This window comes from Anabrus simplex, chromosome 14 (genome assembly GCF_040414725.1).
Source record: "Anabrus simplex isolate iqAnaSimp1 chromosome 14, ASM4041472v1, whole genome shotgun sequence".
NCBI classification, from domain to species: Eukaryota; Metazoa; Arthropoda; class Insecta; order Orthoptera; family Tettigoniidae; genus Anabrus; species Anabrus simplex.
Window position 1 is genome coordinate 78,806,008 of NC_090278.1, and position 16,991 is coordinate 78,822,998.

At 38.9% G+C, this 16,991-nt stretch overlaps 1 protein-coding gene and 1 long non-coding RNA gene across 2 annotated transcripts in view; one reads left to right on the forward strand and one right to left on the reverse strand.

Annotated features, from left to right (window-relative positions):
* Positions 1-245: 245 nt before the first annotated feature.
* On the reverse strand, positions 246-2,284 carry LOC137503003 (uncharacterized). The gene is made up of 3 exons (XR_011018979.1): positions 1,978-2,284; positions 1,214-1,467; positions 246-787 (listed from the first exon to the last, which is right to left on the reverse strand). It is a non-coding gene; the product is annotated as an uncharacterized lncRNA (long non-coding RNA).
* Positions 2,285-2,584: 300 nt separating this feature from the next.
* LOC136885589 (uncharacterized) overlaps positions 2,585-16,991 on the forward strand; it is a 58,238-nt gene continuing 43,831 nt past the window's right edge. The window contains exons 1-2 of the mRNA XM_067158256.2: positions 2,585-2,709; positions 13,277-13,341. Coding sequence (XP_067014357.2) covers positions 13,297-13,341 — 45 coding nt within the window. The 5' untranslated portion in view covers positions 2,585-2,709; positions 13,277-13,296. The remainder of the gene's footprint in view (positions 2,710-13,276; positions 13,342-16,991) is intronic.

Sequence of the window (16,991 nt, forward strand, 5' to 3'; positions counted from 1 at the left end):
AATGAAAAATCTTCATCATTGTCAGCATAATTGCACGAGTTACATCGTAGTGTCGTGCGCGAGCAGTGTCTGGATTAGCGTGGAATAGCATGCAAGCAGTCGATTTCGCGGGACGTAACTTTTTTTTGTAAGTTGCTTTACGTCACACCGACACAGAGAGGTCTTATGGCAACGATGGGGCAGGAGAGGGCTAGGAGTGGGAAGGAAGCGGCCGTGGCCTTAATCAAGGTACAGCCCCAGCATTTGCTTGGTGTGAAAATGGGAAACCACGGAAAACCATCTTCAGGGCTGCCGACAGTAGGGTTCGAACCCACTACCTCCTGGATGCGAGCTCATAGCTGCGCACTCCTAACTGCACGGCCAACTCGCCCGGTGGCATGACAGCAAATCCATTGGTACATCCTAGGTGTCCATAGCCTTTGTACCCACCAATTTAATCCAAAGTAACATTGTAATGAAGTCTAGAAGACAAAGAAACTTCATTACAAATGAGGGACCAAACTTTTTGATCACTAGCCTACTCACAGTTCTGACTCGAGATTCTAACACTTAGAAGAAAGCCGTGCCAATGCCTGTAGGAAATGAAAAGGAATTAAGCATTTTGGTAAGGGTTCAACAGTATCACTATTGGCTGTAGTAGTAGAAACAGCAATACTACAAGTGATAGTAACAGTGGTAGAAGTAGCAGCAGTACCGGTAACAGGAGTGGAGGCAGTGGGAGCAGCAGCAGCGGAACTCATAGCAGCCGAAGGACCTGACCGACGTCCAGACTTATGTCGAGGCACATCTATATGGAAAAAAAAAAAATCACTAAGATATGAATTTTTTTCTCCCCTACTACAGTGAATGCAATCATCATTCATTTATAAATATATCTATAGTTATTATGGTCTTCCTACAGTTCTTAAGGTAGGAATAACAGGAATAAAATTACACTGAGCATGCTGTCCACCAAAATTCGTTAAGCACTTGACTGTATTGAGGGATATTAAAGGACTGATTTTGCTCTTTTCAACTTGCTAGGTAAGGCAAGACTAGGTATGACGGACATTACAGTGACTTTCATTATGAGAAGCGAGGTTCAACCTTGTCTGCCACTGTTGAATTTACCATAATTACCTCCAGAGAGCAATTTGAAATAAACAACAGGAAAATTTGATATGTCACAGTACTGTGACCATTAATAATATTAATAATGATAATAATTACTTACTTCTATCTGAGACAGTATCTTCGATAGAGGTCCTGGATAGCTGGAGCAGCGAAAATGTCTCAAACACATAGTGTGGTTCCTCAGCTGCTTTGAAGAAAGCTGCCGCAACTTTCGGATTCCCACAATGTCCAGCCACTTTTTGCAAATATCACGTCTAGGAACAGGGAAATGGTGAAATAAGATAAGATTCCCTGCTGCCAGAACTCTTCGCTATTGGTGTATATCCCACAAATTTGGCACTTTCCATGCATGATCTAAGGAATAAAAAGAAATAGAAGGAAATAATTAAGAGCACTATCTACAGTTTATACTTTTACTGCTAAATTCAATACCATCAAAACGACAGTGGCTTATCAGAAATAATAGGACTACATCAACTGAATTTAATAAATTAAGAATTTATTGCAGCCGAAAGGCCACAACATGACATAAATAAGTATGATACACATGTTATTGTTATTAATAACAACCACCACGAAAAAAAACTTTAAAAAAAGATATTTTGGGGAACAGAAACAGCTATCAATCATCAACTTAATAACTTACATAACCTCCTGTGGCCTAGTGTTCTTTTAAGAGGACACTGTTTAAAATAGAATCAAATATCCCGCAAAAAATATTTTAAACAATAAACTAAATATAACTCTGAGTAGGCCGAAAAGTCGGTGTTATATTTATTGGAATTTCATTTTAATTGGTGTGATATGCATTTTATATTCCGGCCTCAGGAGGTTAATAAAACAAGAATAATAAGGAATTCTTACCTCAAATATCTTCTACTTCTTCAAACAAGAAATTCCACTCAGAATTTCACTGAAAAACACCCGCAGAGCATGAAAACGAAAATAAAGATAAACAAAGATGACAAAGTAGACTGGTCTCACACGTGGTTATCAAAGCAATAATTACGAATTTATTTCAGCCGAAAGACCATAACGTGACATAAATATGTGTTACGCATGTTATTGTTATTAATAACATACCCGCATATAGTGAAAACGAAATTAAAAACGGGTTGGCAACTTCAAAACACATAATTACAAACTACGACAGCGACAAACTGCCCCATCGACCGGGAATTCTCAACTCGAAATCGACCAATAGCAATCGGGAGTTGTTTCTACCAATAGGAGCTCCCATATTTGTCACGTGAAGTTTGGTGAAGTGACGTCAGGTACAACCTCGAAGCATGTTGGTCGTAGGGAAAAATTACTCAGTCTGGGCTTAGCCCTCGGAAGCGTAGGATCTATGCGACTGTCACCCCCCTGCAGTTAAACATCAAAAAGAGCCGCTCAAAAGATCCGGTTCAAAGAGGATAGAATAGAAGATCCGATTCGCGAATGAGGCATTCATCACTAGTTCGCATCATATCATACATACGCTTGGTTCCCAGTCTTTTGTAAGAATAAAAGGATGATGTTTTCAAAATAATTGGCTCATATGAAGACTTTTCCTGTGCATATAGCTAGACAGCTGGTTCCTTTCTAAGTTCAGAGGTAAGTACTGGAATATTGGAAAGAATCTAATCGAGAACTTCCTAGATCTTAACCTAGTAGATCGGCTTGTGATGTAAACATTGTTCTTGCTGTAAGCCTGTTAGCGTATGGTTTCAATGTTTACCTTATGATTTAACAGTACAAATGATGATTTTTGTAGATATAAAATCAACTATTCCTAACTCTTAAACATCCAGTTTTATTAGATACTATCCTTAGACTTCGAGTAACATAGGTGGGAGGGCCTAAAATAGTATTTGTCAGGGTGACAAGCACTCTAAAATACCTATATGCATACCCTTGCTTGTGGTGACTCTTCCGTTAAGAAAGATTGAAAAGTGATGTTTTACAATACTTGACGCAGCAGAGAGGAGAGGCCCTACCTCTACGCTTGCTAGAAACCCACCATCCTGCCCCCATATGTATTGTTAGTTATATAAGAGAATTGAAAGCGGGACGGCATTGAAAGAACGAATTGCCACCATTATCTTTGTTCCTATTGGCCAGCTCCGATCAGCTGTAGAGAAGGCTATAAAACTTTGTGCAGCTGTTACGAAAGGTATGCGAGATTTCTTCTCAAGTGGGCGTTATGTGACAGCGGATTTTTCTGAAATTTAGGTGCAGTGAAATCGCCATACAACAATAATTCCCTTTGGAACGATAAAATATTCTGGTCCCGGCATTAATTCCATTAATTCAAAGTAGTGTTTTTCTAGGTTTAACAATACGCTCGTTAACGATGCATCTCGGCAAAAGTTCAGATAATACGCCACTTTTTCAGCGCAGACATTTACGCACGATTGCATTGTCGTTCGTTTCTTTCTTTCTTTCTTTCTTTCTTTCTGGCGGTCGACATCTTAAACATAACTATCTATTCCTCTCGTAGCATTTTTAAATTATCTGCCACATACTGAAAATCTAATCCTGACAGCCCCTCTGTGGTCCGAAGCCATACTGGTTTTCATCCAACTTTCTCTCAGCACTGATTGCACCCTGCCTTCCAAGATGCCAGTGAACACTTTACCTGGTATATTGATTAATGAGATACCTCAATAGTTGTTCCAAACCTACCTGTTCCCTTGCTTATAGATACGTGCAATTACTGGTTTTGTCCAATCTGAAGGTACCAGTACCTTACCTACACTCCGTGCTAATGTTGTTATTCTGTGAAGCCATTTTATCCCTTCCTTCCCACTGTACCTCACAATTTCAGGTCTTATTTCAGCTATTCTTGCTGCTTTATGACAATGAAGTTTATTTCCCACCTTTTCCACTTCCTCAAGCATAATTTCACCAACAGCATTGTTCTCCTCCCTATGAACTCGGTTGTGACACTGACAAGGTTTTCAAAATATTCCTTCCACCTCTCCAGTGCTTCCCTGAGATCTGTTATGGGTTCACCTGATTTCAAGTGATTTTCATATTGACCGTATTGATTTACCAAAAACACTATTCATTTTCTTTTTCCCTCCCTTCCTAAGATTCTTATTACTGTCCAAAAAGGTTTTCCTGCTGCTTGACCTAGCCTTTCCAGGTTATTACCAAAATCTTCCCACAACTTCATGGATTCAACAACTATTTGTTTCACTCTGGAGTAATTTCTGATACGCCTTCTTTTTACATTTACAAATTTCTCTCACTTATCAGTCCTTTTTCAGTCCTTTCCTTACCGATTATTTACTAGCAGTGAACGTACAAATTTTTCTATCACTATTTCGCTGACCATTTGCTCGTGAACTGGAACATCACATTTCAGCAAAGCGCACTGTGAGAGGGATGGTATCACAATGTCATGTATTGTTTTCAAAACAGGATTGATTTTTTTAAATACGGAACAGAGTGTTTCGCACCTCTACTCCTTCCTTGTACCCTAATGAATATATCTAATAGTATTTGACGGTGCCTACAACTGATCTGGCGATGGTCGACTTATGTACTGTAACCCTACCTAACGGAGGTCGTTTAGGTAAAATTAAAGTAAGGAGCCTGGCACAATTAAGTGAAAAAAAACTGCAACAATTAGGACTCAGCTAAGGGCCCCATGGTTGCCAACCTGCACTGCAAGATACCCTGGGCCCCTTTTTAATTACCTCTTTCAACAGACGGGGATACTGTTGATGTTACTCTACACTTTCCACCCACAGGGGGTATAAAGATTATTAAAGCCTATTACAAACTGGTTTGCAGTTATCTACCACAAATGTTGTACCACTCCTATAAAAATAAAACGTGATTCAAACAAAAAGTGTGGCCCAAAATTCACATAATGCCTATTCTTCTTTATAATCTGCTTTACGTCGCACCGACTCACATAGCTCTTATGGAGACGATAGGATCGGAAAGGGAATAGATCGGAGCCTTGTAAGCCTTTAACAAGGAAGTAACCAGCAGAAACAGTGAACTTTTTTGGAAATCCGTTTAAACAAAACACAACAGCTTATTCGCAAGAGGTGGAGATTTTCCAATATCTGTGTTGTATACATCATCAGCATTGACCACGCCTAAAAACTTGTCACTGGTTCGGTCGTAGAGGAGCCGTTCTTTAATAGTCATTTCACCGGCAATCACTGTTACGATCCTCTCTGTTGGTTGGAGAGTTTCACATTTGGATTTAAGTCTTTCCTTCACTAACTGGGAAATCCCGACACCACACTCAACATTTCCCATGTACCTGTCCAAAGTACTTTGCAATGGAGCTGACACTAGACTAGAAGTCCTCCCGTATTCATGACCTTTTGGGGATACTATTCTCCACACCACACAGTTCCTTATTGTTTGTTCTGACCACATGGGTTCTGTCTTGCGGAAATTATTGATTTGATCTAAAAGAGAAACGGCCTTTTGATCATCCTCTTTAGCTGCTTCCTTTATTCTCTTCAGATGATCAAGTTCTAGGCTGTCTTTGAATTTCCTCTGTAGTCGTTAAGTTCATTATCCTTCTTCATCAATTTTTCTCGCATTCTAAGAATTCTCAATCGGAGCCTCTGATTTATGATCTTATGATGACTGCTTCCTTATTTCTCGATGGGATATCGACTTGGATTGAGACATCATTGTTCACATGAATTTCATGTTCGATATCCAAGGTATTTCTGGCGGTTGAAGAACATTAGAATTTGTTAATATTTTGTCGCTGTCTGCTCTTTCATGGAGCTATTTTTCTCGTTTGAAGAGATAATTACAAAACTGGATAGGTACAACATTTGGCTTCAGTATCTTTCTCTTACAGTTTTCTCGGTAATCCCCATTACTAAAATGCAGCCTACAAACACGAGAACAATCAGATGGAATCCATTCACTACCCTCCTTTGATCCTTGCCTTGATATAGCGTTAAGCCACTTTTTCCTAAATTATTTACTTGAGGGGATTTCATGAAACCTCACACGTGAAGAATTTGGATTCCCTTGCTTTTGATTTACAGAGAGGAACACAACAATTCACCATTTTACAGCCAGAAACACACACATAAATACTCTAAGTAAACACGCGGGAACTGAACTCAACGTGGGTATGGAGATAAGCTGGGTGCGATAGCTGGCGCTCTTAACGGAGGTTTGTGATACTGAGAGCTCACGCTAAGATGCATGTTAACCGCATAGCATAGAGCAGGCAGTACATAGAGATTGAGACAGTGGTGGTTTACACGCTCGCGGCCTTCTCGGGAAGGATGTTGTCATCTTGATTATCTTGGTTAATAAATTTCATTTTGTTCTGCATTGATAATTACCAAATGTCATGAAAGAAAGAAAAGTTCCACCCAATCAATATACATTTATTATAACATATAAGGTATGTATGTGTATTTATGTGTATTGATTGGGTGGAACTTTTCTTTCTTTCATGACATAAGGATGTTATCAGGCGGTGCTCAATGCTGCCAACCTCTCTACTTAGAAACTAATGAGTGAGTGGTGCTCCGATAGGTGATGATAGTGGTGGTGATTATTGTTACACTATTGGTCTGAACTGGTTCTTGCCGTGCGGCCGGTATAGGACCTGGATAAGACCAGTGATATAGGGTCAAGCAAAGTGGGACTGGAGGCAATAGCAGCGCATTTTTATTGTGTTGGGATTGGTAACAGAATACGGTTATTATAATTGACGGGAATGAGATCACGTGCCACTTTACGTTGGCCAATAGGGATGCAAGTAGCTACTTCAGCAATGATAATGGTGTGTAATTCTCTTCATTAGGTTATAAAAGTAAATGTACTTGTGGGGGTGGTATGGTGGGTTCCTGAACATCGCTATGAATACATCTCTCCTCTGAGACACATTCCAAGTAAGATTTCATTAATTTCCACTTGCTTATAACATTAGAAAAATCTTGTCTCCAGTTGTCATTTTTTTTCTTTCTAGCATTCTGTAAATGTATTAATTTATCATTTGGGCTAGTGACAAAACCAAGGGACTGTGACCAAAGCAAATCACCCCCAGGGTTAGGACCACTAAGCGGCATTCAGGACTGTGGCATTCTGTACAAGGTCTGGACACGGTACCACAATCCTTTGCTGCGACGGCCATATTGAGTCTTAAGCATCGTTATAATGTGGGCGAGCCCGATATAATAATGTGAAATATATTTGCATTTTGAAGGAAAATGGGATACTGCACTACACCAAATTTTCAGAATAAGACAACTTGCAGGATTAGAGTGTTTCGCACCTCTACTCCTTCCTTGTGCCCTAATGAATATATCTAATAGTCCTACAACTGATCTGGCGATGGTCGACTTACGTACCGTAACCCTACCCAACAGAGGTCGTTTAGATAAAATTAAAGTAAGGAGCCTGGCACAATTAAGTAAAAAAGAACACAACAAACAGGACTCAGCTATGGGGCCCATGGTCACCAACCCACGCTCCAAGAGTCCCTGCGCCTCTTTTAATCATCTCTTTCAACAGACAGGGATACTGTGGATGTTACTCTACAGTTTCCAACCACAGAGGGGTAAAGATTATTAAAGCCTGTTACAAACTGATTTGCAGTTATCTACCACAAATGTTGTACCACTCGTATAAAAGTAAGACATGTGATTCAAACAACAAGTGTGGCCCAAAATTCACATAATGCCTATACTTCTTTTTTATAATCTGCTTTAGGTCTTATGGAGATGATGGGATCGGAAAGGGCTCAGAGTGGGAAGAAAGCGGCCGTAATTAAGGAACAGACCCAGCATTTGGCTGGTGTGAATATGGGAAACCACGGAAGATGATCTTCAGGGTTACCAATAGTGGGGTTCAAACCCACTATCTCCCGAATGCAAGCTCACAACTGTTACTCGTTCAGTGTTTGTGTTTGTTTTTATGTGTGTGTGTGTGTGTGTGTGTGTGTGTGTGTGTGTGTGTGTGCGTGCGTGCGTGCGTGCGTGCGTGCGTGCGTGTGTGTGTGTGTGTGTGTGTGTGTGTGTGTGTGTGTGTGTGTGTGTGTTTTTTTTAACACATCCCGTCCTCACATCTGACTTGACTATCAGATGTGTCACTTTACTCCTTATTTTTACTGCTTTTGTATGGAGTGTTTTACGTTGTCAGCTGATCAGATTCTGGGTGACATCTTGGTGAAACTCTAGTTGTATCACAAATTCTTTGGCTCCATTTTCTTTTGAAATATCTTATTAAGAAAAGGAAATGTGATAAAACTATTAATGATGACACAAAGTCCCCTCCTACATCTCTTCCCGACCGCAGCCTTACCCCTCCTATCCGTACAATGTCTCCTTAACTGCTGCCTGACGCACTCATTCAGCCACCGGCAATAATAATGGTAAACTGCTACGTGTTCCCCATTCTAAAGGGACCAGCTGGGATGTGAGAACTCAATTCTGTCAATTAATTCATTCAAGTAACCACAAGAGTCTCAATACTCCCTACAGTAAAAATTATTTCTTTTATTTTTTCTAGACTCCTCAATAAATATTTTTGAACAAATTCTATTTAAGTTCAACCAGGGAAACTCAAAATTCATCAAGGCATCAATTTTAAGTACAAATAAACAACTTTCAAGCCCACCTGGTGGTCATGGTCATTAAGGCGTTGAAGTCTGCATGGTCTGACGCCATGGTTAACTGGTTTGAGTCCTGTTGGTCTAAAAATATTCACTATCAGAATGTTGGCTGGCAGGGTAGGGGTGATGTGATATACAATTTATTGTACTGCCTGCCAAAAGCCTGGATTAAATTCATAACCTCTGTGCAGAACTCATTTGGAGTGAGGGCATATGAGATTCAGCCGTCGGATGGTGACGTTGAGCCTTGGGAAGACCCCTTGGGGCTATTCCACCGGAGTAGGCTATGTGCCAGCACCAGGTTTCACCCTTTCCCTTCCTACTAGCATATATCACCTCATTAATTTCATTTTATTAACTCTTCTGATGAGATTGACATCAGGAAGGTCATCCGGCCATAAAAACCTGCCACGACAGGTTCACCTCACCTCATACCCAACCCCGTAGAAATACAAGACAAGGGTTGACAAACAAATAAACAATTTCCAAGAAGAGATTTTAATTCAACAAATTTTAAATATTATCATATCACATATTTTATAAACAGAAATGCCATTGGCATAAGACATACTATGCAATAACTGTGCATTGAAAAGCAGTATTTCAAACATTTAAATAATTTTAGAGTATTTGTTACGTATCTGCTATGTATTTTCTCTAAGCTGAAGGTGTCCCCAGCAAGAGATGAAATGTACTTTTAATATAAATTAGTTGAAAAATGTATTTCTTTTAAGGATGATACAAAGACGATATAGAACTATTGACTTGAGAAAAGTATACGAGTCAAGCTGATCAGCATGACAGTATCTTCCCCATTTTTTTAAATTTTGTTTATTTATTTATTTATTTATTTATTTATTTATTGAGAGGGAGAAGCCAAAATGGCTGGGTAGCTAATGTGTTAACATTGGTGGTGGTAGTGGTTGTTGTTTTTGTTGTTGATGAGTTGCAGTTTCTGAACATATGTGTGGGGTGTGTGTGGTCATTATCATTTCCCTTTGCAAAGTTCATTGCATGTTAGACTAATATGGTTCCTTTCTACTTTTCTCACCACTCATTCAGTACCGTGGTCCAGTACATGTTGTGTTTTCTAAGGCTGCTCTTCACTAAATTTATCCTTTTTCTTGGTTTTCCTCAAACTCTTTTCCCTTCCAACTGCAGTTCTGAACTCTGTTTTGTCATCCTCTCAATGCTCATTTGTTTGGTGTGTCCAGACCATCTCAACCTGTTCATACTGATTTTATCACTCAGCTTTTCTGCTTTAATTGTTTTTCTTATACCAGGCGAGTTGGCCATGCGGTTAGGAGCGCGCGGCTATGAGCTTGCATCCGGGAGATAGTGGGTTCGAACCCGACTGTCGGCAGCCCTGAAGGTGGTTTTCTGTGGTTTCCCATTTTTACACCAGGCAAATGCTGGGGTTGTACTTTAATTAGAACATGGCTGCTTCCTTCCCAGTCCCAGCCCTTTTCTATCCCCATCATTACCATAAGACCTATCTGTATTGGTACGACATGAAGCAAATTGTCAACAGCAACAAAATAATTTATTGAGATGGTGGGTCTACTTGTAAAATTGTCAAATAAGCAAATTTTATTCAACTCTTCTCCAGTTTCAACCTATTGCTGACTTTCCTAAATTTCTGAATGCATCGCTCTCTTAAAGTGGGGTTTTTCCTTTTTTAAGATAGGTCCCATCATTACTGCTTGGAGTTAACCCCAGTCCATTTTTCCCACATTCTTAACTTGAGTCTACAGTCCCAGTAATGAATCTGTATTTCATTCCTTTGGTTCAATGATTATATTCTCAAATATATCAATCATAATTCTTGAAGGCTTGAGCCTTACATGCGCAGCTTATGTGATGGGTAGTTTCTGTCTTCTTCCTGTACATTCTGTATCCTAGGTTGTTCTTCAGAATTCTGATTTTATTCAAGTACTGCTTCACAGGCACATGTCTTGTGATGACTGCTACTGTTATCTATCCTTAACTGAATTCACGTAAGTAGTGCTTCATATTTTTTTGCATGGTCCTTTAATGAATATTTTTCCATGTTTGATAACTGTGGTTGCTTTCCACCTTTTGAGGTGCTCTTCCCTGGACCAATACTTATCACTTCCATGATGGAACACTGATGTACTCCAAGAGCTGGTTCTGGTTCTGGTCCTAGTAAACATAATGAGATCCTTATCAGGCAAGTTCATCTGCTTTTTCATTTCCCTCGTTGCCTCTTTGGCCTGGTATCCACAACAAATTTGCATTATTGTATTGCACAAGACTTGAAAGTGCATTGAAACATTCTTCTACCAGTTTAGAAGCCATTGTCAGAGGATTGAAAATGTATATACACCAAAGATTCAGTTTGTACATTGCTCTTGCTGTTTCTTCTTTGCACATGGATCACCTAGGACCATGTGGAATTGACACATTTTGGCCTTTCTTCTTGCCCAGTATTTCTTCATTCTTAAGGACTGTGTAAGTTTCCATTCCTCTGACCATTCACCTCATGTATGTTCCTGTTCTTCCTCAAATCCCCTTGTTTGGACTATAATTCTGATTTTGTTCTGATCTGGTAGATTTGATGATCCTAGTTATATAAGGTCTTTCTACGTTAGGCTATACCACTTTTTTCTAGTGGCTTTATTTTCCAGAAATTCGTAAATTTTATGGGAAAGTGTGATAGGATCCATTCTTTCTATATGCCCTGTAAATTGGATTTGCTGTAGTCTCACCTTATCTGTGAGTTTGGAAACACATTGATATATTTCACGATTAGGTTTAGTGTAATGAATTCAATTTTTCAAAGTTCTGGCCCTAAGATTTTTCTCATAACTTCATGTTCCTTAATCTCTACTTCACTGGGCTGATTGGCTCAGATGGTTGAGGGGCTCATCTTCTGACCCCAACGTGGCAGGTTCGATCCTGGCTCAGTCCAGTGGTAGTTGAAGGTGCTCAAATATGTCAGCCTCGTGTCGGTAGATTACTGGCACGTAAAAGACTCCTGTGGGACTAAATTCTGGCACCTTGGAGGTTCCAAAAACCTTAAAAGTAGTTAGTGGGACGTAAAGCAAATATTATTATTATTATTATTATTATTATTATTATTATTATTATTATTATTATTATTATTATTATCTCTAATAGTTCCTTTAATCCTTTTTTGTTGTAGCATTTTATATTCAAAGTGAATTAATAAATTTATTTATTTAATTATTTATCTATTACAAAACAAGAAAACATAAAGAAAGAAGCATGAAATGGACACAAGTACAAGTGACTTTAAACAGTTCCTGCCCAGAACTTAGCCACTTCGAGAGCACTTGAATTAGCTTGAGTCAAACCATTAAGGGTTATAAATTTCATGTTGTTGGTCCGTATTGAACTGAGAATAACATTTCGTCAAGAGCGATCTTTGCTTTGATATGGCTGATGATGACCCTTAGATGGGTCGAAACTAGTACCATGTAATTTTAAAATATTGTGAATATATTTTGTATTGAATAGGTGGAAACCTTTACTGTGTTGTTACTCATATGTTGAGTCAAACCACTCGTTGTACATCTGGATGGGCATAATGGACAGCATAAGAGATGTTGTGTTGTTTGAAATTCATCACAACCACATAGAACTATCTTGGTCATAAAATGCTACTTATATAAGTTGTCCCTTATTCTTGCAACTTCAGCTTGCAGTCTGTTCAGGGACTTCCAGATTGGCCAGTTCTCTGTGTGGCCAGGAGGTAGAGATTCCTTTGGTTCCATCCATTCAGACAAATTACTAGTTCTCTCCTTCCACTTTGCAACTTGTGCTTTTACAGCTATTCCTTGTTGTGAGTAGTTGTTAGGAAGCTCTTTCTCAATTTTAATCTCCTTTCAGCAGGTGGATATCCGTAGAGTGGCTGTGAGGTCATAGTAGATGATTTTCTCCTTTCATTGTTGGCAGCTGCTTCTCTTCTGATATTATTATTATTATTATTATTATTATTATTATTATTATTATTATTATTATTATTCATATACAGTACCATGTGCTGTTAGGTGTTGAAAATCCACAGCCTGTTTCCTGTCATTCGACTGGGTCAGGGATGGAATGAGTGAAGCCTCCATCTAGCGGTGAGGATTGAAATTGTTGTTGTTGTTGTTGTTAGTCGTTTAGTCACTTTCGACTCTCCGTGACCCCATGGACCAAAGTACGCCATTTCTTCCTGTCGTATACTATTTTCCGAAGTCTTTCTAAATTGAGAGCCGTGGCTTCCTTGATGTCAACAATCCACCTCATCCGTTGTCGCCCTCTTCTCCTGTTACCATCAGTCTTCCCCAGCATTAAGGTCTTTTCCAGTGAATCAGTAATTAAAACTGAGAGGACTTTTCCTATTGAAATTGTGCCACCTGCCAAAGCCTGTCGCACTCCTCTGGGGCAATGATTAGTGACTGACAGATGAAATGAAATGACAAGAGTGTTAAATTTGTGCATATTTAATTGTGTGCTGATGCTTACTATCCTGATTATTAGCTGTCATACTTTGTTTGATTAATGTTTTATATTTTATTATTTTTTATTTTCCAGCTCTCTGGATCTCAACCAGTATGGAGAACTCTCCTGTGAAGACTGAGATCGTTTGGGTGGAGGAGGTAAGGATGTAATCTTTGGTGAGAAATGTATTCTCCAAAAGCTTAACTTCTATTCACCCTGTCATTTATTAGTGATAAGCTGCCTCAGTGGTTCAGTGTCTGACTAAGGATCACAAGTTTGTCCTGGCTATATAATGGGATTCTCACAGTCCCTCAACAAACTGAATTCAACTAATACATGGAATCTATCCAGTAGCGTTCCTCTTTCATTGCTATATTTTATTTATATATATCAATCAATCAATCAATCAAGCAGTCAGTACTGATCTGCATTTAGGGCAGTCGCCCAGGTGGCAGATTCCCTATCTTTTTTTTTTTCCTAGCCTTTTCCTAAATGATTTCAAAGAAATTGGAAATTTATTGAACAACTCCCTTGGTAAGTTATTCCAATCCCTAACTCCCCTTCCTATAAATGAATATTTGCCCCAGTTTGTCCTCTTGAATTCCAAATTTATCTTCATATTGTGATCTTTCCTACTTTTATAAACGCCACTCAAACTTATTTGTCTACTAATGTCCTTCCACGCCATCTCTCCGCTGACAGCTCAGAACATACCAGTTAGGCAAGCAGCTCTTCTTCTTTCTCTCAGTTCTTCCCAATCCAAAATTTGCAAAATTTTTGTAACGCTACTCTTTTGTCAGAAATCATCCAGAACAAATCGAGCTGCTTTTCTTTGGATTTTTTTTCCAGTTCTTGAATCAGGTAATCCTGGTGAGGGTCCCATACACTGGAACCATACTCTAGTTGGGGTCTTACCAGAGACTTATATGCCCTCTCCTTTACATCCTTACTATAACCGCTAAACACCCTCATAACCATGTGCAGAGATCTGTACCCTTTATTTACAATTCCATTTATGGGATTACCCCAATGAAGATCTTTCCTTATATTAACACCTAGATACTTACAATGATCCCCAAAAGGAACTTTCACCCCATCAACGCAGTAATTAAAACTGAGAGGACTTTTCCTATTTGTGAAACTCATAACCTGACTTTTAACCCTGTTTATCAACATACCATTGCTTGCTGTCCATCTCAGAACATTTTCGAGGTCACGCTGCAGTTGCTCACAATCTTGTAACTTATTCATCACTGTATAGAGAATAACATCATCTGCAAAAAGCCTTACCTCCGATTCCACTCCTTTACTCATATCATTTATATATTTAGCAGACGTAGAGACCATTTCTTACACTGATAGTGCCGAAGCTTCAGATATCTTCCTGGATTACATTATTTTGTTGAAAAAAATAAATATGTCAGAACTGGCGTAATGCTTGGTTGCTTGACAAAGAATGCCGCCAGCGGACATCTTCATTGCGGCAACTAAAGTTGCATAGTTAGTAACACCTCTTGTATAAACCTTAAGGCTATAATTCTCCATTACATTTTTCTTAAATGTTTGAATGGAACAAATTGATATGTTAAGGGCGGTAACAAAGTAAATTTACCAGACATTCAATAATCCGGCATTCTCTCTAATGTTAGCAACCTTCTATGCAAGGAATGGTGGGATTAACAAGTGTCGAGTGTTTTATGTAATACATTCTATCCCGTTGGTAATACTCATTGAATATTACGATTTGTACATCCAGTGAATGCTCAGATATTGCTATCCCCATTATGTAATAATAGGAAAAATCAAACAGAGAGGATTGAATGCGATGGGTCCCAAAATCAGACTATTCATACCTGAGGTATGAAGTCAAGAAGAAATAACGGTGATACCTCCCCATCTTCTGTTCCCTTTCGTCTTTAACTGTGCTGGGGACACTCAATGAGCTGTCTCAATGTCTGTGGGGGAATGGCAGCCCATTCCTTCTCAAGAGCCGAAACAAGAGAAGGTAGTGATGTTGGATGCTGGGGTCTGGAGCAAAGGTGATGATCTAGTATAGTATAACTAGTATTCGTGGAAACAATTCTCTAACCCATGGGTAAATAATGGAAATATCAAGCTTTATTATTATTATTATTATTATTATTATTATTATTATTATTATTATTATTATTATTATTATTATTATTATGGCTTGTGAAATGTGGCTGTGAAGTTGTTTACATCTATTACTATTATTATTTACGTAGTTATGTATGGATGTTTTTTGTATAAATTATGATCGTATTATTTGTGAGGTTATGTCATGAAACATCTGCTGTATTAATATGAGTTTATTTAATGTAAGAACATATAATTAATAGTATATTATTTATTATTACCTGTAAATATGATGTGTATAAATCCAGCGTAATGTTGTGTAACACATGGTAATAGTTGAGAACAATGCATCTTGCTACTGTAATTGTGTAGAAAATTCTTTTCATTGTAAATAGGCTATTGGAGACTCAAAATTACGAAAAAACATGTGTCATATTCTTCTAGAAGCCTGGTCAGGCAATGTATATAAAGAGGCAGTCTTCGGAGTTGAGTTGTTTAATGAGACTTGTAGTGGAAGTCGTTAGTCAAGTATGTGAACTTTGTTGGGTTGGTTGTTGGTTGACATGCAAGTGTTGCAGTCTTCTTCTTCCCTTTCTTCATAACAGTGTTTTGTTCAAGAGGGCAGTTATCAGTGTGTGTGGGTGGGTGTATAAAATTTGTAAATAAAACTGTACATAATTTACAGCATTTCTTGTGTGAATCTTTGTAGTTAGAACAACTCGTCCCAAAGGTGTTTCATTGCATTCAGATCAGGACTCTGGGCTGGCCAATCCATTTCGGGAATGTTATTGTCCGCAAACCATTATTGCCTCAGAGATGCAGCTTTTTGACAGGTTGCATTGTCATGCTGATACTGTCAGTCATTGTCTCTGAACTGGTCCTTTACTGTATGCAGTACACAATGGTTTAAAATGTGTTCATATCCTTCTGCATTTAAAGTTATCCTAAGCACAATAACGGGACAACACCCTAACTACAAGAAACACCACCTCCTCAGTACTTCACTGTTGGCACTACAGATGATTGCAAGTAATGTTCTCCAGGCGTTCGCCAAACCCAAACCCTTCCATTGGATTGCTGCAGAGTGTAGCAGTATGATTCATCACTCCAAATCAGTTGTTTCCAGTTATTCGCTGTTGCTCTTTTCACCACCTCAAGCGCTGACTACAGAAATGTTTGGCTTATAAGCAACCAGCTCACCCATTATACCCCATTCTTTTAAGCTCCTGACATACAGTCATTGTGTTGGCTAGACAGCTGGTAGTACGTTGCAACTCATGAATGATTCTTCCTGCTGATATCTTGCGATTTTTTACAACCAACATTCGCGATGCTTGACGGTCCTTGTCTGGCATTAAATGAGGTCTGCCTGGTCTTGGTTTATCTACAATTGTTCCTTCACTTTTCCACTTCCACAATCACATCACCAACAGTTGACTTAGACAGCTGTAGAAGGGTTGAAATTTCCCTGATGGATTTGTTACTCAGGTGACATCCAATGGTTAGTCAACATTCAAAGTCACTCAACTCTCCTGACCAACTCATTCTGCTGTTACTACTTCTCTACTGACAACACAATACACCCACCTCCTTTTATATTGGCAGATCCACCTTTTGTGACATCTAGGGTTCAATTCCGCATTACAAAGCGGTGTCCAGTTACTTTAGATTGGGTAGTACATAATATACTATCATTCTCATTTCTTACAAC